The following is a 24,721-nucleotide window of genomic DNA, read 5'->3' on the forward strand; positions in this document are numbered from 1 at the left end:
TCCTGCCACACACCATCCGCAAAACCTCAAAGATTAAAAAGCCACTGAGAACAACATACTCTCAAATCTTTCCTGAGGATCTCCTTTCTCTATAACAATAACTTGAGTTGTTTTGTTTTGGGGTGGGTGTGTTTCATTTTTAAAACAACTCCACAAAATTTGTGGAAAAAAAAATAAAAGCTTAATTTTCAACAGTATATGAAATGTGCCTTACTGACCAAATCATGAATATGGTGCTTCTAGAATGCTGGATGATTAAAAACTGGAGTAAGGCCAGGCACCAGACTTGGATTAATCCCTTATTTGCCCCCAATTTCCACCTAAGAGCCATTTGAGAAACAAAACTTTGAAAAGGAGTTATCAGTAAATCAAATGTTTCTTTAACCTCTTTCTTAGAGATACAGAAATGACAGCCAGAATAAGGAGATTTGAGAAACACTTTTGATTTTTTTTCTTGACTTAGTAAAACTTCAGAACTAAGAAGGGCAAGCACAGATACGTGAACACACAGTGAAAACACAGAGATTTATAACTCAACTGCCTACTTGTGCTAGGCTCTCTTAGAAACCCAAGGTCCTAAGGATCTCTTAAGTCAGGCCAGCACCTTCAAATGCTGATGCCAACTTCCCTCCTTCACTGATCAGGAGCTATGGCACAAAATGAGGTCTGAACAGAGATCCCAATCACTGTGGAGGAAGGATGCCACAAGGGGAGGAGAATAGGGTTTAATAACTAACTTACGCACAGCTCACCATCCCTTGCTATACTAACCCTCTAGACCTTGCCCTAAGGCTTGTGGGGACAGAATTACTGCAAGCTGAGAACAATAAACCTATATTCCACTGTTCAGAAATGCTTCTGTTCTGCCTTCTATTTAATACAAGACTAAAGAATTCAATAAGAGAGAGATTAGCCACCACTGTTACAGTTACAAAAGAACCACCCCCAAAACCAGCTTCCCTGCCAAGGTCCTTAGTTGCTGTTAGACCATGAAAGCTATGGGCAGATATCTGGTATGGCCGAATTCAGGCAATGAGTTTTAGAAGCACATGAGAACAAAGTAGGCAATGACCATCCTAGAGACTTGCCTTCTTTTCACCTCTGTTCTGGGTGGTTTTGCACAGCTGGCTGACTGACTAGAGACTACATAAAATTTCTGCTTAACTGACAAGTGGAGATGATCAAGTCTGCTTGCAGTGAAAAATATGGTGCAAATCCCATCCTTTCATTATGGCACATAGCTCTACCTTATTTATTGCTATTTTAAAAAACATACTATTGACCCAAGTTTCTGGATATGTCCTTCAATTGGTCAATTTTATGATTCTAAGAAAATACGAGTGTACTGATTGTTAGTGAAGAGCACAGCAGTTATAAACTTCATAATTAAATAAAGGTAACAGAGAGCTGCTGCTTTTGCAGAATCTTCTATGGCATCCCAGGCTCTAAACACATATGATGGGGATCCCTGGGTGGCGCAGCGGTTTGGCGCCTGCCTTTGGCCCAGGGCGCGATCCTGGAGACCAAGGATCAAATCCCATGTCGGGCTCCCAGTGCATGAAGCCTGCTTCTCCCTCTGCCTATGTCTCTGCCTCTCTCTCTCTCTGTGTGTGACTATCATAAATAAATTAAAATTAAAAAAAAATAAAATAAACACATATGATGGGTTACCTCTTAGACCCTTAGAAAAAGTCTCTTAGAAATTAAAAGATGGATCTAAGAGGAATACCACTTCCTATTCTGTTAATACTGTTTTAACTATAGCTTTACATGGATTCTATTAAACACATCCATCCTAGCAACCACAAATAACTCTTAACCTAACAGATATGGCCAGTAAGCTATGGCCTACAGGCACCTGTAAGTATGCATGGTGCACCTCAACATGTGCACTTGGCATACGAGGGAATATGTTCTCTGAAATGTGTGCATTAAGCAGGTAAGAACATTATTTTTAAAAAATATTTTTCACTTACATCTTTCTGGTTGGAGTGGAAAAACCTGAGTGCGAAGTTACAGGATTGGGATGCAGCAGCATACTGACCTAAGGATTCGGCGTATCGAGTCAAAAGATAGCTAGGTCAGAAGGAAAGAAAAAAAAATGTTATACTTACCCACCTCCAGTATCAAATACTACACTTCAAATTATTATAACAGAGAAACAAGCACACAGGAAAGTTAAAACATCTTGCCACATAAGTGATCTCATTCACAAAATCAAATTTTTTTAAAGAATGAAGTTAATTCAGTTTTGTGGGAGACCTAAAACTCTATGTCATGCTTTCTTATACTCAGATGATTAATGGAACAGAAAGAAATAAAGACAATACCCTTGATTTATAATAAAGAATAGTCAAAAAACAAATTCAAAGGACCTCTAAGGTCAAACAAAGTACCTGTGTCAATCTCAACTGCAAATAAAAACTTCAAGACAATGTGTGCTAAGAAAGTTTTCAAAGTATAAAGCTGTTTGCCATCCCTGGGGATAACTTTCTTACCTTTCCTAAGTTGTGCAAATGTAAAAATTACCATTTAATAAAGAAGATATAAAAATCTTTCAGCTTTGCAATGGGTCATCATGGAGGATTACTTAGTCTAAAAAGCTTAATAAGGCAATCCCTGGGTGGCTTAGCGGTTTTGAGCCTTCGGCCTAGGGCTTGATCCTGGAGTCCCGGGATCGAGTCCCACATCAGGCTCCCTGCATGGAGCCTGCTTCTCCCTCTGCCTGTGTCTCTGTCTCTCATGAATAAATAAATAAAATCTCTAAAAAAATAAAAATAAATAAAAAGCTTAAGAACAGAAACAATACTACTGCTAAAACTGCAAAGTCTGAGCTCCATGTATAAGGATCCCCTGGGATAGCTGGCTGCTCAGTATTCAGAGTATATACTACCAACCCAATGGTATCATGCTGGATATGCTTAGCATCAAGGCTGGAGTACAGATCCACCACTGGTTCAAATGCCCCCAGTACACAGTAGATTCGAACAAGCAGCAACTTGAATTGAGCATTGGAAGGGCTGTGGGTTAATCCCTCTTCCAGCAAAGTCAAGGCCTGCCATACAGCAGTCTCGTCACCTAGAAACAAAATGTAATAGCATTATCCATAGTACTTGGCAGTAAATGGAGGTTTCTCACAAACAAAAGATAAAAACTTACTCCCCTAACTATCTGAAGAACGAGTTTAGGTGTCAAAGAACAGATTTTAGATACACACCTATAAACAAACTAGGGAATTTCCCAGAAAGTTTCTCAATAGTTACCTCAGTTCTTAAACATGCATCTGCAAGAGTGATGCAAACTTTAAGCTGTAAGGTCTTATGAGGTTATGGAATCTCAGAGAACCTAGATTCTGAGAAGAGATGGACTTTGAAGGAGAATTTGAGTCCACCAACCTTCCCAGTACAGGATTTTTTCTACCAAACCCCAGCTAGATACACTCTCTGGACAACATTTTTCTTCCATATGTAATTCTACTATTTAGATGTCAAATGGTATTTGAAAAAAGATGTTCATTAATAATCAGATAAATTAATCTGACACACTTTTTTTGGCCTACCAAAATTCAAAAGGTTACATGCATCAATAACCTTAAAGACTAAGTAACTTCTCTTTTATGAACCTAAGAAAATAATATGAAATGGAAATAATGATTTACATATAAAAATATTCACTGTACTAATAATGGGAAAATAATTAAGTAAATTATAGTAAAACCCACATTAGGCAGCCATTTGACATTACTGAGTTTTAGTGATAAGGGAAAATACTTATTCAGTAATAGTTCAGTAAAACACAGAGAATTTAGTGTGAAAAGGTAATCTTCAGCACATACGACATGCACAGATAGAGAAGGAAATATGCCAAAATGTTAGAATGCCTATAGAAGCTGGAAAAGATTAAAATAAACTTCCAAAGCTTTTATAAGCTATTTTTACAGTCAGAAAAAACTTTAACACTTATTTTGTGTTCTGCTCTTTCTTTGAAGTGTTTTCCAATGTTGCTAGTCTTCACAATCTAATTTTATTGAGTTCAACACTTACTGACTTAAACTCTGGAGCAACACTAGATATAAGACCAGAGGATAAGAGTCACAGGTGGTTCCTAGCCACAAGAAGCTCAGAAGTGAATGGAGGAAACATCTGGAAATTACACAGAATAAATAATTTTAAGAAGTCCTAGTTCCGTGCAGCCCTAGTGGCTCAGCGGTTTAGTGCTGCCCTCAGCTCAGGGCATGATCCTGGAATCCCAGGATCGAGTCCCACATTGGGCTCCCTGCATGGAGCCTGCTTCTCCCTCTGCCTGTGTCTCTGTCTCTGTCTCTCTGTCTCTCATGAATAAAAAAATAAAATCTTAAAAAAAAAAAGAAAAAAAAAAGAAGTCCCTTGGAGTGCCTGCGTGGCTCAGTCAGTTAGGTAACTCACTCAGTTTCAGCTCGAGTGGTAATCTCAGGGTCACAAGATCAAGCTCCCCAACACGTTCTACACTCAGTGAGGCATCTGCTTGAGGGTTCTCTCCCCCTAACTTGTGTGCACATTTGCTCTCTCTCTATAAAGTAAATAAATAAATCTTAAACAAAAAAAGAAGAATAGGGTGCCTGGGTGGCTCAGTATGTTCAGCATCTGCCTTCAGCTCAGGTCATGATCTCAGAGTCCTGCGATCGAGCCCTGCATCAGGCTCCCAGCTCAGTGGGGAGTCTGCATCTCCCTCTGACCCTCTCCCCACTCATGCTCGCTATCTCTCTCTCACAAATAAATAAAAATCTTTTAAAAAAAAGAAGTCCTGCTATTCAAAGATAACTAGTTTTTTTTAAAAAAGATCTCCACAGAGATCCCTGGGTGGCGCAGCAGTTTGGCGCCTGCCTTTGACCCAGGGCGTGATCCTGGAGACCTGGGATCGAATCCCACGTCGGGCTCCCGGTGCATGGAGCCTGCTTCTCCCTCTGCCTATGTCTCTGCCTCTCTCTCTCTCTCTCTCTCTCTCTGTGACTATCATAAATAAATAAATTAATTAATTAATTTAAAAAAATAAAATAAAAGATCTCCACGAAGGAGATCTTTTTTTAAAAAGATCTTTTTAAAAAAGATGCCTGGGTGGCTCAGTTGTTGAGCATCTGCCTTTGGTTCAGGGTGTGATCCTGAGATTGAGTCCTGCATCAGGCTCCCCACAAGAAACCTGCTTCTCCCTCTCTGCTTGTGGCTCTGTCTCTCTGTGTCACTCATGAGTAAATGAATAAAAATAAATAAAATTAAAGAGATCTCCTTAAAATGGAAACAAAATTTCAAAGAAAAAAACGGTATAATTCACACTTCTCAACCATTAAACCAACTCTTATAGACATTTATTATTTTATTTTGCAAAATTTAGGCTGTAACTATACAACTGTATACAAATTCTTCAAATCAAAAAAGTATCAAGCAAAAAAAAAAAAAGGCATGAAGGATCGATTAGGCTTTTGGGAAAAAATTTTCTAACTAAATGTTGTAATATAACAAAATGAAGTAAGTTCTGGGAATATATTAATATATAGTATGGACTACAGTTTATGATACTATACCATTACTCAAAAGCTGCTAAGAAAATAGATCTTAACGTTTTTCATCACAAGGAAAAAACCTAGCTATGGGGTGATAGATATTAACTAAACTTATGATGACAATCATTTCATGATATACATACATCAAATCATTATGTTATACATCTTAAGCTAATACAATGTAATATGCTGACCACATTTCAATAAAACTAGAGGTAAAAATAACATCCTTAACTCTTCATCTTACTTTTGCAGAATCATAAACAAATGGCTTTATGCAAAATGTCTGAGAGCATCATCAACTTCTTAAAATGCTCTTCTTAATCTTTCACATTAAAATCAGGCTTTTCCAACATCCTTAACAAATTTCTATAGATTTCTAGTATCTGTTAGATCCACCTTGGACAATGATTATGCCTCTGATTGAAGCACTTCAATTTCATTGGCTGCAAGAAATCTTGCATCTTTATAATACTGGCAATTTTCCAATGTATTTGCACTGTATGATTATGGAAAATTAGCTTCTTTCTCTCTGCCCTATCTTTCCTTCATCTATAAAAAAACTGCAATAATCCTAACTCTATTATTATGAGGTTTAAATTAGTTAATTCATGTAAAGCACTTTCAAAGTACCTGATGATCAACAAATGTTAGCTAATACTATATGGGCAGACACATTGTTCAAAAAAAACCAAGAGATCAGCAAAGCCATACAGTCACTTATGAGCAAGAATGGATGCTAGGATAAATGAGGAAGAATATCTGAGTAGGGACCAAATTACTAAAAGGTCAGTTCATTAATGATGGTTTTTTTATAGCCCTGTGCAAACTCACAATTCTGGGCCTCAGATGACAAAGACTCTGATAATAGGGTTTCACCTCCATCTCCAGGACAATATAGTGTAACAAGTACTAGCATAGGGGTACTCACAAAGGGGCATAAAATCTGCAATGGGGGGAGGGGATGAAATCAAGACAGGCTTGTCAGAGGCACCATTTGAGTAAAAGTTAGATGAAGGAAGGAAGGAAGTTATTTCAAAGAGAGGTACCACCATGTTTACTAATACTAGCAAACAAAAAACCCCAGGAGATTTAGGATTTAAGTACCTAAGAATCTGGAGATAAAGGCAGAGGCTAGATTATAAAAAGCATTGTAAACACTATCCTAAAAAGGTTAACCTTTATCCTCAGAAAAACAGGGCACCTCTAAAGGATTTTAAGCATGAGGGTGATGGTATCAAAATCAAGTGCTCCATGAAATGATCCCAAGGGCAGGGATTGTGTCCATCACGCACAGTACAGTCTCCCTAGCCCTTTGTGTCTTGTGCAATTTATTCTTGTGAATACTATGCAATAAGTGTCTAAATGCTAATAAAAGAAAATGCCAGGAGTAAGACCTAAAGAAAAGGTAATTACAATACCATTTGCTGAATCATCCTTTTCTTGCTTAATGATACATGATGCTTCCTTCAGCATGTATTGTGTTTTTTGTCCTAAACAGGTCAATTAAAATTATATTCCAAAAAGAATGCATTCTCCTAAACATTTTTTCAAGTGAATAATAAAAGCTATTCCATTTCATGGGCCTATACATCTATCTCTGAGTCAGGTTCTCTGTATTTAATTATTGTAACTTTGTAATAGGTAGTTCAGTCATTATTCACTATTTAGAAATGTTTAAAAACAGAACAGAAAATGAGAAATAACAAGTTTGACAAGGATGTGGAGAGAAAGAATTCCTCATGCCCTGTTGGTGGGAATGTAAACTGGTGCAGCCATTGTGAAAAACAGTGTGGAGGTTCCTCAAAAAATTAAAAATAGAAATATCTTCCAAATCAACAATTCCACTACTAGGATTTATCAAAGAAAATGAAAATACTAACTCAGAAAGAATTACACACCTCTATATTTATTGCAGCATTATTTACAATAGCCAGGATATGGAAGCAAACCAAGTGTCCATCAATAGATGAATGGATAAAGATGTGGTATCTATACGTGTACACACACACACATACCCCAAAGAATATTATTTGGCCATTAAAAAAAATATATTTTGCCATTTGCAACAACATGGATGGACCTAGAGGGTATTATGCTAAGTGAAATAAGTTAGAGAAAGACAAATACCATATGATTTCGCTTATATGTGTAATCTAAAAAATAAAAAACAAACAAAAAAAGCAGACACAGATTAACAAATACAGAGAATGGGAAGTTGTCAGGAGACGAGAGGCAGGTGTAAAAAGAGGAGTGGAAGGTACAATGAATAAATCACAGGGATGAAAGGCATAGCATAGGAAATATAATCAACAGTACTATAACAGTGTTGTATGGTGCTAGATGATGGCTTCATTTATTGTGAACATAGCACCATGTACAGAATTGTCTAAATCACTATGTTGTACACTTAAAATTAATGTAACGTGTCTCAACTATACTTCAAATTAACAAAATCTAAAAAATAAAAACAGATGTGCACTGATGTAAAATCATCCTGATTACCGAGACGGGGCTATCTGGAGATGGGTTCTTCTAAAAGCAACCTGGAAAAGGGCAAGGAGGAAAACCTAAAAGCATAAATCAAATTCTTGGATTATATAATTATTCTCAGGATTTATAATCAGTAAAAGCAAAATGTAAAGTTAAACTGAAATCACTCTTCCTTACCTGTTTCTCTCCATATATCAATAAGCACATGGACAGCAAGAAGACAGTAATAGTCTGAAAACTGCAATTCGGTTTTCAAACAGGACTTCCCTGTAGGGAAAAAACCCCATATTTGTATTTTAACATTTGTTCAACATCACAGCCCCAAAGGAATTTTTTAAAGCAGAAAAGTGACAGGAGGGAGAAGATAAAAAGAGGAAATGAAAAGTAATAAGAGTCATATAAATACCAGAAGAAAAATATAAGCCATGAATCAAAGGATTCAAAAGAAGGTAAGGCCACACTCAGCTGGAACAGAAGAAAGAGTTCCAGAGCAAAGGTGATACCCTCAATGGCACCAAAGGGAAAGCAGTAAGATTTGGAAGGAGGCTTCAGGTAAAGAGAAGAACAGAAGCCAAGGGCCATGTACTACTAAAGTAATAAATAGTAGGCTCATTACTTCGTCTAATGATTTAGGATACATTAGAGATGTCATCTTGTCAGATAATTTACACTTTATCACATGTATCTACAATTTAAAGATCATCTACTTCTCAAACATTTACCTCATAATTTACAACATTCATTTTGTTCAATTTCAGTCTATATATTAAAAATACTAAGGCCAATCAGCAGAAAATGTCACAACAATTATAAACTCCATGTAATTCATATGAGCCTCAGATTGAGTTAGCTCAATCAAGAAGAATATGGAAAATTTTAATTATTTAAAATTCCAAACTTGGGGATCCCTGCATGGCTCAGTGGTTTAGCGCCTGCCTTCAGCCCAGGGCGTGATCCTGGGGTCCCAGGATTGAGTCCCGCGTTGGGCTCCCTGCATGGAGCCTGCTTCTCCCTCTGCCTGTGTCTCAGCCTGCCTCTCTCTTTCTCTCTCTCATAAATAAATAAATTTTAAAAATCTTAAAAAATAAAATTCCAAACTTAAAAAAGGCTTTACATTCCAAACAGTCTTCCCACCTGACAAAATATTCTCCTTGCCAAACTCATTATAACAAGGTACTCTGATTAAAAAAAAAAAAAAAAAAAAAGGACTAAAACTTAGCAAATCCGGAAACTACTACACATTTTAAAAGGTTGCTCACCAAATTCTAGTCCATGCTGGTACCTTAACATCAATTCTCTGACCACATTCAGTTTCTGATTTTTATCCATAGTATGGTACAAGCCAAGTAACCTCGTCAGCTGCACCACACACAAATGTTGCTGTAGAGCTCTGATGTCAGCAGGCAGTGCCAGCTTATCCTCTGTTGGTGTCGACAAAGGAACAACTCCAAGTAATTGATTAATAAACTGCAAAGTAAAAAAAAAAGCACAGATCTCAAAACAGAACTTATCTTTGGCAGAACATAATTAACAAATGTTGAAACGGTCTAGAAAAAGACATTTGCTATCAAAATTACTAAAAAACTTTTCTAACAACAAATAATGCTGGTAAAAGGCCAATGAAAATGGCATGCTAATTCATTGTTGTCCACAAGTAATCTGTCAATACCAGGTACTACACTAACTAAAAAATTAAAAGAATTGTAAAAACGTTTCATAAATTATATCACATCAACATAATATATAATATGGCAATGATAAGTTTAATCAGGAAGACTATAAAAAGACCAATTACCAAAAACAAGTCTACAATTGTAACTGCTATATAAGTAAATTCTTAAAGAAAATATTACATAGAGAGGAATAGTTATGTCAGTGGCCTTAAAAATTTTTTTTTTAAGATTTTATTTATTCATTCATGAGAGACACAGAGGGGGGCGGTGGCAGAGACACAGACAGAGGGAGAAGCAGGCTCCATGCAGGGAGCCCAATGCGGGACTCAATCCCAGGTCTCCAGGATCACGATCCAAGCCAAAGGCAGATGCTTTAACCACTGAGCCACACAGGCATCCCTAAATTGCTTTTTAATTAAAGCTTTATTTTGAAATGATTATAGATTCACATGCAGTTGTAAGAAACAATACAGGGGCAGCCCAGGTGGCTCAGCAGTTTGGTGCCACCTTCAGCCCAGGGTGTGATCCTGGAGACCCGGGATGGGGTTCCACGTTGGGCTCTCTGCATAGAGCCTGCTTCTCCCTCTGCCTGTGTCTCTGCCTCTCTCTCTCTTTCTCTCTCCCTCTCTCTCTGTCTCATGAATAAATAAAATCTTTGAGAAAAAAAAAAAAAGAATACAGAAAGATCCCATGTCCCCTTCTCATCCAGTTTCTCCCAATGGTAACATCTTGCATTAAAATGTTTTTAATTCTTTAAATTCATAAGAAGTTTTTAAAATGTATCATTCCCATTATATATTAAATATAGGCTTGGGGCGCCTGGGTGGCTCAGTCTTGGTTAAACATCTACCTTAGGGGAGTGGGCAGGGAGGAAGTCTACCTTCAGCTCAGGTCTTGATTTCAGTGTTCTGAGATTGAGCCCCACATCAGGCTCCTTGTTCAGCGAGGGATCGGGTCCCATGTCGGGCTCCCTGCATAGAGCCTGCTTCTCCCTCTGCCTGTGTGTGTGTGTGTGTGTGTGTGTGTGTGTGTGTGATAAATAAATAAATAAAATCTTTAAAAAAAAAGATGACAACAAAGAATCAAACCACAGGATCAAAAACATGTGAAAAGATAACAACAGGTAAAAAGCATTAACAAGATTTCAAAGATAAAAGGCAGAATGGCAGGTGTTAAGTACTAACCTACACACAGGGGAGAAATCTAACATGCACAAGGGGCAGCAAGTCTATTCCAACCACAAAACCTTGGAAGGCAAAAATTCAGGACACCAGAAAGCTCCAGTCTTGGTAAGACTGAAACAGGAAAAGAGCTAGTTAAATTCCATCTAAGAAGTTCAACTCCTCCTCTAGTTCACAGACTGACTTCCTAAACCCAGAAGAAACCTACAGTTTTATTCCCAAGGAGAAGCCAAACCAGAGGTACTACAGACTCAGGCATAGCTAGAAATGGGGATAAAGTGCTATTTTTAATTGTTTGAGGACCCTCCATACTGTCTTCCACAGTGGCTATACCAGCCTGCATTCCCAACCACAGAGTACAAGGGTTTCTTCTTCTCCACCTCCTTATCTACCATATGATCTAGTAATCATACTACTGGGTATTTACCCAATAAATATGAAAACACCAATTCAAAGGAATATATGCACCCCTTTGTTTACTGCAGCATTATTTACAATAGCCAAATTATGGAAGAAGTCCAAGTATCCATTAATAGATGAATGGACAAAGAAAATATAGTGTATACACATAGGTACGTGCACTTGAGTATTATTCAGCCATAAAAAAGAATGAAATCTTGCCATTTGCAACAACATGAAGGGAGCTAGAGAGTATATAATGGCAGGTGAAATAAGTCAGAGAAAAACAAATATCATATGTTTTTATTCATATGTGGAATTTAAGAAACATAACAAATTAAAGGGGGAAAAAGAGAGAGACAAACCAAGAAACAGATTCTTACCTATGGAGAACAAATTGATGGTTACCAGAGGGGATGTGAGTGGGAATCAAGGAGTATACTTATTGTGATGAACACTAAATATCGTATAGAACTGCTAAATCATTATACTGTGTATCTGAAATTAATTTAACACTGTATGTAAACTATATTGGAATTAAAAATAAATAAATAAATAGACAAAACCTCTATGTTGGTTTAAAAAAAAAAAGAGGATAAAGTGAAACTCTGTTATTCAGTGATGGATGGGCACCCTAACCCTCTCCCCCTAATCCCAACCAAATCCCAGAATGCCACATGCCAAATGTTTGAGACCCCAACACAAAAGGTGGCAAACAGGCTCTATAAAAAGTATTCCTGAGGTGAGGGGTGAGGGGCAGGGGATGGAGGAGGTTTGGGGGAGAATGGAACAGATGATCACCTCATGTTTTAGACTACACTCAGAGAAGTTTTATACGTTTATGGTTCTGTCAGATTGATTGGGATTAATCAAATAAAAAGTATGAATTCTGAGAAAGTTGTGCAAGAAAGGTAATCTCCATATACAAAGTGGCACAGCCATTGGTCATAAAAATATAAATTCTGAATTAACACTGAACTGGAGGCAAGTACATAAGGAGAGAAGTAGGACGTTGTTGTAAACAAGATCATCTTTCCACAACAGGACTCCAACAGACTAAGATTTTAACTATAAAAATAAACAGCTACACAAATCTGTAATTTAGAAATATGGAGGTAAATCACAGAAGACACACATAGGAGTTGAAAGTGATCTACCTGTAGAGAGCCACAACAGGGGTTGAGGGGGTGGGGAGGTGGCAAACAGCTGCTACTATTTGTCAACAGAAACTTTGTAGTGCTATTTGGCTTTTTCAACTTTATCCATAAAATTTTTTGACACAAGTAAAAATTAAAAAGAAAACTCCACTCATGCAGTTTCACATCTAGAACAATTTTGCTTCAATTTGTCTCCAATTATATGAATTTTAATTATTATGATCAGATAACCATATGCAACAAAGAAACTGCAGCACTGGTTTTCATGTTTTTGATTAAATGCCTATACAGCTTCTACTGCCAACTGTTCCATTCTTGTAAGCTATTTTATATATTAGTGATTCTTATTATTAATGCTTTCTTCAGGGAATGCTAAAGAATCTTCCAGATAGGTTTTGTCATGAAACAATATATTCATTCTTTATTCCAGTCTGTACAGTTTTACTGATATGCGAAAAGCTTCTTTAAAAACTGGAATCATTTGTTTAGTTTAAAACCCCAAGATAAAGGAAACAAAAACATCACTCTGCGTGAACCACTTCAGGATAACTGGATTCAGTGGCCTACTCTTAGGAGCTAGTTAGTCCCAGTTTTAAATGATTGGGTTACTAATTCATTACGACTACAGTTCTCAGCTTGAACTTTACTGAACAGTTTGCAATCCTCTGATAAACACACTGCTGAGTGGCAGAATTTTTAGCTACTGAAGTCATCCTACATTTAAAAAGTTGTGGCAGCAAAATTACCCCCTCAATGAAAAATTTATGTGGGACTACAAAACTCATTGCAACAGCTTTAAATCTTTTGTTTCACAGAACAATGACTACCTGTCACTGTTAGTATTCCAGCATTTCTAGAGGGTTCCTCTCAGATTATTACTACATGAGATCACATGAGATGACCTAAGACTTTCAAACATACTAATATATCAGAGGTGCTTGTACTAGATTCACATTAGCAAACCCTTATGAATCTCAGCTGATAGTAATTTAAGTGTCCTTTTAATGCAGTCCCATTATTTGATGCTTCAACTTAGAAGACGAAAAGCAATGTAAGACATGATCAATTGTTCCAAATCTTAGCACTTAGCAGTCCCATTATTTGATGCTTCAACTTACAAGACGAAAAGCAATGTAAGACATGATCAATTGTTCCAAATCTTAGCACTTAGTGCAACCAACACTAACTGAAGGAATCTCTTCCATGTGGTTCTAGATTCTGCTTAAATCTCTCTAGTAACATGAAACTCACACAATCTATTTTTAGAGAAATCTGACTATGAGAAAGATTTTTTTTCACTGGCCAAATTCTAAATTCCCTGTAACAACTTCTTACCATGCCAATTCTCAATCCCTTTTGTACAAGGGCTTTTCATTTTAAGAAAGGAAGGACTCTGTCCTCACCAAGTCAAACTTCTCTTCCACTCAACTATTTCTCCCTCTTATGCTTTCAAGTCCTCCTACAACCCAAAACCCCCTTTCTGGATATGTTACAATTAATTCAGAAAATTCTAAAGCTTGGCCTGAGCGCTGTGAGCACAGCACTCCAAGAATAGCTTTACTAAACCAAAGTGTCAGTCATTTCAGAACCCAACAGAGGGAGGCCTAGGTGGCTCAGTGATTGGGCATCTGCCTTGAGCTCAGGTCATAGTCCTGAGGTCCTGGGATTGAGTCCCGCATCAGGCTCCCTGTGGGAAGCCTGCTTCTCCCTCTGCCTATGTCTCTGCCTCTGTGTCTCTCCTGAATAAATAAATAAAATCGCTAAAAAAAAAAAAAAACAATAGATACCACTGGCTACTTATCAGTTTGAGAATGCACTGCTCCATCTGCCCTAGACACATCATCTCAAGACTGCCAACTATTGAGCTTGCTGGACTGAAGATATGACGACCAAACAAATACTCTAGTCACCTCCACTAAGGCATTCTGGAATAACAGGTGATGACAACTCTGCGATAGAAAGGCTTCGTTGCAACCTTCACTAATTACATAGGTATTTATGAGTAAAGCTGATCAAAGTCATAGACTTTCATTATACTTGCCAATGTTTCTTTATATGGTACTCTATCCTACCCCAAATACACTGAAGTGCTATCTTCATGACTTTTCTGAAATCTAAAATTATTCCAAAATAAATTCATCAAAATTAAAACTTTGCTCTGCAAAGGATCCTATTAAAGGATGAAAAGACAAGTACAAACTGGGAGAAAATATATGAAACCACATTTCGGACAAAAGAGTTGTGTCTAGAATATCTAAACTCTCAAAACTCAATAGTAAAAAAAAAAAAAAAAAACAACTAGAAAGTGAGGAAAGACGGAGACACACATTTCACTGAGAATATAAAGCTGGCAAATGAAGCACATGAGAAGATGTTCAACATAATTAACCATTAGGTAAATGCACATTAAAACCACTATTAAAGGGATCCCTGGGTGGCGCAGTGGTTTAGCGCCTGCCTTTGGCCCAGGGCGCAATCCTGGAGACCCGGGATCGAATCCCACGTCAGGCTCCCGGTGCATGGAGCCTGCTTCTCCCTCTGCCTGTGTCTCTGCCTCTCTCTCTCTCTCTGTGACTATCATAAATAAATAAAAATTAAAAAAAAATTAAAAAAAAAAAAAAACCACTATTAAAGACACCTGGGTGGCTCACCAGTTGGGTGTCTGCCTTCAGCTCGGGGCATGATCCTGGGGCCCCGGGATCAAGTCCCACATCGGGCTCCCTGCATGGAGCCTGCTTCTCCCTTTGCCTATGTCTCTGCCTCTGTGTGTGTGTGTGTCTGTCTGTCTCATGAATAAATAAATAGAATCTTAAAAAAAAACACACACACACACTATAAAATATCACTATGCACCAACCAGAATGGTTAAAATAAAAAAATAGTGCCAACACTAAATGCTGATGAGGATGTGGAGAAACTAGATCACTCATTCACTGGTAATAGGAATTTAAAATGGGATGGCCACTGTGAAAAAGTTTAGACATTTCTTAAAAAAAACCACAACAAAAAACCCTGGGATCTGTGGGTGGCGCAGCGGTTTGGTGCCTGCCTTTGGCCCAGGGCACGATCCTGGAGACCCGGGATCGAATCCCACATCAGGCTCCCGGTGCATGGAGCCTGCTTCTCCCTCTGCCTATGTCTCTGCCTCTCTCTCTCTCTCTCTGTGACTATCATAAATAAATAAATAAATAAATAAATAAATCTAAACAAACAAATAAATAAATAAAATAATTACTGTATTATTAAAAAAAAAAAAAAAAGAAAGAAAACCCTAACATGCAGCTACCAAACCAAAATGCACCACTGGCCATTTTTTTCAGAGAAGTGACGATTTAAGTTCACACAAAAAAACCTGCACTCAAATGTCCACAGCAGTTCTATTTCTAACAGCCAAAAACAGGAAACTGGATGTCCTTCAAAAGGTTAAAGAAATGGTGGCACATCAATACCACAGAATACTACTCAGCAATACTCAAGAATGAACTACTGAGAGCAGCCCGGGGGGCTCAGTGGTTTAATGCTGCCTTCAGCCCAGGGTGGGATCCTGGAGACCCAGTATCGAGTCCCATGTCAGACTCCCTGCATGGAGCCTGCTTCTCCCTCTGTGTCTCTGCCTCTCTCTCTCTCTCTCTCATACATAAATAAATAAAATCTTAAAAAAAATGAACTACTGAAACATGTAACATGGATGAATCTCCAGGGAATTATGCTGAGGGAGAAAAAAAGTTAATCTCAGAAAGTTATACATAATATGATTCTATTACATAACATTCTTAAAATGACAAAATTACAGAAATAGAAGCCATATTAGTGATTGCCAGGGGACACAGACAGAGAGAAAGAGGGAGGTACAGGGAGATGGCTGCCAGTACAAAGGGGTAGCACATAGGATCCTGGTAGTGGAACTGTTCTGTATCATGACGCTGGTGGGGGTCACTGAATCCACATGCACTGCATAACTGCATTAAATACACACATAATGTACCATATGTACACACGCAGATGTAAAACTGATGAAATGTGGATAAGGTCAGTGAATTGTATCAATATCAATTTCCTAATTATGATATTACAATATAGTTATGCAAGAGGTTACAAATGGGGCAAAATGGGAATAGGGTATACAGAGGTCTCTGTATTATTTCTCTTACAGCTACAGGTGAATCTAAAATTCAAAAAAAACAAAAACAAAAAACAAAAAAAACCACCCCACACCTCACCATAAAACAAGAAAGAATCTAACTATCAGAGGCTTATTCTCCTTGTGGCTTAACTTAACAAGAAATCATGTCTTAATCTGCTAGCACCTGGAATCCTTGGCTTGCTACAGCAGTTACCTGGGCATCTCATGTTCACCACTCACACACACACTTTAACCTAGTTACAGTAAATACAGGCACCGAACAGAATTCTAAACTATACTTACTTTTGTACATTGTGTAGCAGGCAAGAGGTCAACAAACACCTTGAGGTCTGTGAAACAACAAGGTTTATCCCCAAACTTTTTAAAATATTGGAACATTAATTCTTCTGGATCACCTAAGGGAGAGCAAAAAAGATATCACTAAATTAATTCATGAATTAAGCAATTTCTAATTTAAGAGGTCTGATTTGAAAAACCTTTATTTCAATTAAATTAAAATTTTGCTTGAATGAGAATGACACTGACGGTTGGAGGATGGCTTGTCCGTTTAAACAAATACTGTAAAAAGGAGCTGAATCTTACAAACTCAGTTTACTTGTTATTACACTTAGGAAATGTAACACTTTTCATTAAAGTTTAAATACCCTTAAAAAAAAATAGTTTAAATACCTAAAAAGTTTTCATTAGAGTTTAAGTAAAGACTGAAATTTATACACAAACATTAAACAAACATGCTTCTTTCCACAGTTCCTAAACTATTTACTTTAACAAGTATTAAATGTTAACGAAATGAAAGGGAATGTTTAACAGGCTCACCAAAAGAAGAGAAAATAAATGGCAAGAGTCACAAGCCAATAACCCCCAGCAAGATTACTACTATGGAAAATTTAAACCTGGATATGCAGAGGCTACCAGCACACCTCTTATTTTTCCTCAAATTAAAAACAAAAACTAAAATAATGAAAAAGGAAATGCTCTCAAATTGAACTGGATTTAAGCAGCAGAGATTTTCAACCCAAATCCTGTTTTTCTCCCATCTTGTCACTGTCCTTACAAATTTTCCTTTAACTGTTAATTCCTCTAACTCCACCAGATACTCTTTCATCAATGGTTTTGTAAGTGCTTGAAGCAGATTTTCAAGAAATCTTTCATCTGCTTCATGAAATCTTGAAATTTTGACAAAACTGGCTATTTCACTTTGAAATTGATTCTGACATTAATGTTGGGTCAAAAAAGAATGCCTGATAAAGACTCTGGTGGAACAGGGAGAGATACTAATGTTAAGTTGAGTTGAAGATAGGATTGAGGGCTAATGGTATCAGTAATCCATTCATAAGTAGATATTTTCAGGTTATGAAAATGTTTGTTTCCCAAACATGACTTCATCATCATAGACCTCAGAGAATGAATACTGTGCTTGGATATGGGGGGCCTATCTGTATCTTCTCATGGTTTCCCAAATAATATTAAGGGTTCTTACCTAGTTTATACTCATCATTAAAACCTTGACGTCTTAAACGTCTAATCAGTTCCAGTTTAGCAAGATGTGGTCCTCGGAGATGGCGGGAACTTTTAGATTCTTCTGTTATCCGATCTTCTATAAACTTCACAGCTTCTTCTGCAGAATAATGCACTTCTCCTTCTAAAGAGCTAGGTATAAACACATGAAAAAAGGTATCTTTGTACCTCTATTGTCCATCCTAAAACTTAGAGGTGAAGCTAAACTGATTTCAAGAAAAAAATTTTAAAAATAAAAAGCACTTTGATAATTAGAAATATGGGAGTAAAAGAGAACCAGAAGCATATTCCGACAAGTCACATGACACAGGATTATTCCTAATTTTGGCCTTTGATTACTGCACAGTGACTAATTACCTCTACCTCTTTCTTAAAAAAAGAATGCATATGACCTTATATATATAAAATACTGTCTATATTCTGTTTATACCAGGGTTAAGAACTTACCATATTCTGGGGCACCTAGGTGGCTCAGTTGGTTAAACAACCAACTCCTGATTTTCGCTCAGGTCATGATCTCTGGGTCCAGGGATTGAGCCCCACATCTGGCTCTGTGGTCAGTGGGGAGTCTGCTTCTCTCCCTCTCCCTCTGGTCCTCCCTGTGCTCACAAGTGCAAGCTCTCTCTCTCTCTCTCTCTCTTTCTCTCAAATAAATACATAAATAAATCTTTTTTTTTAAAGAAAAAAATACTGTCTAAAAGATCTAAGTAAATTTTACTTTATTGCTTGAAGAATGAAGGCTGAGAAAAATTAGATGACTCAGTTAATATTGCAAAGTAAGCATCAGCTCATTACCATCTTAACTCCTGCTTACTTTTTCAGAAGATCCCATCTATGTTTGTGTTTTCATCTGGAATAGCAAAAAAAGAAAACAACAAAAAAAGGAAACCAGCAACAATCCAAGTGTCCATGAGTCCATCAATGGGGAGCAAGTTAAATGAATTATAGTACATCTTTAAGCTGGAATTCTCTTAAGAGGTCACTAAAAAGAATGAAACAAATCTATATGTATCATAAATTGAAAGATGCCCAAGATATATTTAAAGGAAGAAAATAGCAAGTTGCAAACCATTATGTCTAATTGGACTGCATTTTTATGTTAAATAATGAGAATAAATGTTAGTATATGGACAGAAATAAAGCTGGAAGAAAAGATTCTAAATTGCCATTCTCTCTGGGGGCACTTGGCTGACTCATCTGGCAAAGCATGCAACTCGACCTTGGGTTCAGGGTCATGAGTTCAAGCCCCACGTTGGGCATAGAGCTTACTTTAAAAAAAGAAAAAAAAAAAGTATTATCTCTGAGTCAATTATATCTCAATAAAAGTGGAAAAAGGGAGGAAAATGTTATTTCCAGGATGGTAGGATAATTAGGAACACTTTCTACACCACACATTTCTGCACTGGTTTAAGATTTCTTCAATAAACACATAAGATTTTTCATTTTTAAAAAATTATTATTATTATTTTTTAAAGATTTTATTTATTTATTCATGATAGACATAAAGAGAGCGGCAGAGAGAGAAGCAGGCTCCATGCCGGGAGCACGACACAGGACTCAATCCCGGGACTCCAGGATCATGCCCTGGGCCAAAGGCAGGTACTAAATCGATGAACCACCCACGGATACCCTAAAAATTATTTTAGAATTATTTTGTTTTTTAATATATTATATATATTATTTTAAAATTATTTTACAATTTAAAAAAAATGAAAAATCTTTCTTTGAAAGGGCTACACTATTGAGACCGAAAAAGAGAATTCAATTAGGCTTACAATGAAATCCTTTTGCTACACTGTGCTAAAAAGTGCCAGTGTAATTCAGGAAAGGAGTCGACTTACTGTTCACCTTCAGCAGGAGGAGTCCAGGCCTCTTCAATCAGCCGAAAGACAGAATCGAAATAAGTCAGATAGAACTGCCAGTCATCTGAGCTAAAATCAGATTGAATGGTGCACACAGGATTAAACCCAAGTTGTGACAAGCCTGCCCTAGGAACCATGATACTCCACTTATTTTCTAGGTTACATTTTAGTCTTTACTAAGAGAAGCCCACCCCTTCCTCTGCATTTCCTCTGCTGCCCCAAAAGGGCAACTCCAGAGGCATTTTCAAAGTATAAAACTTTTAGGAAACAATTATTCCCTTCAGTGGAATCACCAGGTCCAGAAAACTAATATTCTTAACAGAAAACTCCACATTAGCACTTCCCCAAAATAGGGTGGAGAGAGGCGGTGTCTCCTTTAGACCAACACTGTATTTAACAAATTAATGATTTTTGGCATTCATTCTGAAGACCTAAGACTTAGCACCGTGGTGGCCTTAAGTCCCATTATAACTCTTTACTGAAAGATGAAGGGCCATTAAAAACTTTCTAAAATACCTAGGACACACTACTAAGAAATTTTATGTCCAGGCAATATAAAAGACAATAGACCAAGAAAAAAAATTTCAGTAGTGACATCTGAGAGCCCCACTTCAGTCTCATACTCCAAAGAGAAGCATCTACTTACTTTTTCAATAAGAGGCGCCTGGAAAGGGCATTGCACTCTGGCCACCTGCTCAACTTCTTGTACATAGCCATGCATTTATTTTCCCGACTCTGAATCTCACTTGTCAACTTCTCTACAATTAAAAGTTATAAAAATTGGTAAGCTGGTCATTTCTTCTCAGAAACCAGAATAAAGTCCAAACACAAGAAGGAAAATGTCACACTTTTTTATTGCCTCTCTTAGAAAATGCGACCACTACTAAATACAAACTATTATTTTAATAAAGATTATTTTGCTGAAAAGAAAAAAGTACATTTCTGCTATTAAACTTTTATAATCGGGATCCCTGGGTGGCGCAGTGGTTTAGCGCCTGCCTTTGGCCCAGGGCGCGATCCTGGAGACCTGGGATCGAATCCCACGTCGGGCTCCTGGTGCATGGAGCCTGCTTCTCCCTCTGCCTGTGTCTCTGCCTCTCTCTCTCTCTCTCTCTCTGTGTGCGTGACTATCATAAATAAATAAAAATTAAAAAAAATAAAATAAAAAAATAAACTTTTATAATCATTTTTTCTATAAACTACAATGATGCAGAATGTATTGAGTCAAGGATCTAGTACATGGGATACACTTATAAAACCCCAAAAGCACCTAGGGACTAGTACTGGTCCATAGACAGACTTCCCATCTATACATACAGCTCCAAAACATGGAAAAAGCTTGGACTGGAACGGGACAAGCAAGGTGTAATGTGAGGAGGAATACAAAAATGAACAGAGATGAATCAAACACCTTCACAAGAGCTGGGAACAGAAAAACTAAGACTATTATTTCTGACCAAATTAGATTTGCCCCAACCTTTTAGAAGAGCTTAGCTGATTAAGGATACCAACAATTACATTATGAATTTCCTACAAATAATCTTCATTTTAACTATCCTAGAACTATAATCCAGCTGGGTAAAAACAGAAAGGCTGGGGATCCCTGGGTGGCTCAGTGGTTTAGCACCTGCTTTAGGCGCAGGGCGTGCTGCTGGAGTTCCGGGATCAAGTCCCACATCGGGCTCCCTTCATGGAGCTTGCTTCTCCCTCTGCCTATGTCTCTGCCTCTCTCTCTCGGTCTCTCATGAATAAATAAAATCTTCAAAAAAAACCCCAAAACTGGGATCCCTGGGTGGCGCAGCGGTTTGGCGCCTGCCTTTGGCCCTGGGACGCGATCCTGGAGACCCCGGATCGAATCCCACGTCGGGCTCCCAGTGCATGGAGCCTGCTTCTCCCTCTGCCTGTGTCTCTGCCTCTGTGTGTGTGTGTGTGTGAGACTATCATAAATAAATAAAACTTAAAAAAAAAACAAAACCCAAAACTTAAAAAAAAAAAAAAGGCTAACATACTATATACAAGGAGGCTGAAGTTAAAGAATAAGTAACATTAAAATAATAATCATCTCTCTCAAATAAATAAATATTATCTCTTTTTTAAAAAGGAGGGGATGCCTGGTAGCTCAGGTCATAATCTCGGAGTCCTGAAATCAGCCAGAGTCCAGCTTCTGGCTCAGTAGGGAGTCTGCTTCTCCCTCTCCTTCTGCCCCTCCCCTCCCCTCCACTCATTTTCACTTTCTCTCTCAAATAAATAAATCTTTAAAAAAAACAACAAAAACTCCTATGTCTTATATAAAGTTGTTAACAGTTAGTTTTATGACCACAATCAAATAAAGGATATACACACCTATATGAAATAAAGTTTTTTAATGACTGTTCCTATTGAGAGATCTAAAGCTACTCATCTACAATAGATTCCCCCAAAGACTATAACGGCACAATTAAAAACCAGGTTTGTCAAAACAACACTGCATTTGCAGAACTTTTTCCTATTGAAATCATCAAAAATGGGTAAATGTTTAGGAACCTAAATCTTTGTCATAAACGTCTTAAAAGGGGAATGGTTAGATCTATGAAGTTCCTACGAATAAGTTTTCCAATAAAAAGGGAAGAAGTCTTTTCACTACGATGGAAAAGACCTAACTCTTTAACCTATAAAGTGCTTTTGCAAATCATTAAGATGATTAACCACAGTTTTAGGATGGGAAAAGGATAAGGAAAAGCAGCTTAAAGAAAATATCAATGGCTTTTAAACAAAAAAATTATCCTCCCTCCAAATTAAATAAAAATTGTAAGATATGTTCAATCTCTCAGATTGAAAAACATTAAAAAGTTTAAAAAAGGGGTGCCTGGCTGGCTCAGTCAGTAGAGCATGTGACTCCTGATCTCAGGGTTGTGAGTTAGAGCCCCACGTTGGGTGTAGAGCTTACTTGAAAGTAATTTTTTTTTTAAGATTTTATTTATTTATTCATGAGAGACAGAGAGAGAGAGAGATGAAGAGACACAGGCAGAGGGAAAAGCAGGCTCCATGCAGGGAGCCCGACGTGGGACTCGATCCCAGGTCTCTAGGATCATGCCCTGGGCCGAAGGCGGTGCTAAAATGCTGAGCCAAAAGAAATTTTGGGGCTGCCCAAAAGTAATTAAAAAAAAAAAAAAAAAAAAAAAGTTTAATGTGCCTGGGTGGCTCAGTAAGTTAAGCATCTGACCTCTGGTTTTGCCTTAGGTCTGGGTCTCAGGATCATGAGCTCAAGCCCCACATTGGCTCCATGCTCAACCTGGAGTATGCCTGTCCCTCTCCCTCTGCTCCTCCCCTAGCTCGTACTTGTTGCGTGCATGCTGTCTTTCTCACTCTCTCATAAATAAATTAAATCTTTACCAAAAGTTTGAAATAACAGTTTAGTGATACAAGTTAAGTATACAAAGAAGCAGGCCCTCTCACACACTGATAGCAAATACAGCAGGTGGGAATACACATTGCAGCCTCTTAGAAGGCAATCTGGTTTGTAACAAAGGTGTTCTCTGCAAATAACTTCAATATCCGTCAAGAGCTGGTTAAGTAAATTGTCTGCATTTATACTATGAAATATTGGACAGTCATTAAAGTGTAAGGTAATGAGGATATATCTAAGACACTGTTAAGTTAAAAAAAAATGTATAGGTATAAGAGGATACAGAGCAAAAGTCACAAACTCAAATGACTTCATAGGACAAGCAGGGAAACAAAAAAATTTTTGTACCCAGGGTACACATCCTGACTACAGACAAATAACATTTAAAAATCTTCAAGAGGGGCAGCCCCAGTGGCGCAGCAGTTTGGCACCGCCTGCAGCCCAGGGTGTGATCCTGGAGACCCTGGATCGAGTCCCATATCAGGCTCTCTGTGTGATGCCTGCTTCTCCCTCTGCCTGTGTCTCTGCCTCTCTCTCTGTCTCTATGAATAAATAAATAAAATCTTAAAATTAAATAAATAAATAAATAAATAAATAAAAATCTTCAAGAAAAGTAATTGTAATTAATTTTTTAATGTTTTCTAATAGAAACATGCCGAATAAATAAGATTACTCTATGCACTAGGTGCAGTATGTTCTCATTCATGGTTTGAAAAAACTGGGAAGAAAGGCGAGGGGAAAGGACATCTTTAGAAGGATACACAGAACAAATTACTGATGAAGAACCTAGAGAACAAAAGCTTGGAGATCTGGGGTATAATCTTTCTTTCACACCTCCTGAATTTTCTAAATTCATGAATTATTTTCAATTTTAAAATACTTTTAAAAAGTGAATGTACACGGAAAGATGTAAAATTAATGCATGGAAATCAGTTGCATTTCTTTTCTTTTCTTTTCTTTTTGTTTTTTTTTTTTTTAAGATTTTCTGTATTTATTCATGAGAGACAGAGAGAGAGGCAGAGACATAGGCAGAGGGAGAAGCAGGCTCCCTACAGGGAGCCCAATGTGGGACGCGATCCCAGGATCCTGGGATCATGGCGTGAGCCAAAGACAGACACTCAACCGCTGAGTCACCCACGTGTCCCATCAGTTGCATTTCTATATACTAACAATGAGACAGAAGAAAGAGAAACTTACAATTGTACCAAAAACCAAAAGATACCTAGGAATTCTAGAGGAGAATACAGGCAGCAACCTCTATAACCTCGGCAGCAGCAGAGACATGCCTCCAAAGGCAAGGGAAACAAAGGCAAAAATGTACTACTGGGACTTCCTCAAGATAAAAAAAACTCTTGTACAGCAAAGGAAACAGT

General features: G+C 37.6%; 1 protein-coding gene across 1 annotated transcript in view; it reads right to left on the reverse strand.

Annotated features, from left to right (window-relative positions):
* Positions 1-24,721, reverse strand: part of NAA25 (N-alpha-acetyltransferase 25, NatB auxiliary subunit) — a 79,426-nt gene that overhangs the window by 23,938 nt on the left and 30,767 nt on the right. The window contains exons 8-15 of the mRNA XM_072802550.1: positions 20,610-20,721; positions 19,943-20,032; positions 18,064-18,233; positions 16,866-16,978; positions 9,289-9,496; positions 8,207-8,296; positions 2,898-3,078; positions 1,977-2,076 (exon numbers count right to left, since the gene is read on the reverse strand). Coding sequence (XP_072658651.1) covers positions 1,977-2,076; positions 2,898-3,078; positions 8,207-8,296; positions 9,289-9,496; positions 16,866-16,978; positions 18,064-18,233; positions 19,943-20,032; positions 20,610-20,721 — 1,064 coding nt within the window. The remainder of the gene's footprint in view (positions 1-1,976; positions 2,077-2,897; positions 3,079-8,206; positions 8,297-9,288; positions 9,497-16,865; positions 16,979-18,063; positions 18,234-19,942; positions 20,033-20,609; positions 20,722-24,721) is intronic.

The sequence above is a fragment of the Canis lupus genome, chromosome 27 (assembly GCF_048164855.1).
Source record: "Canis lupus baileyi chromosome 27, mCanLup2.hap1, whole genome shotgun sequence".
Classification (NCBI taxonomy): domain Eukaryota; kingdom Metazoa; phylum Chordata; class Mammalia; order Carnivora; family Canidae; genus Canis; species Canis lupus.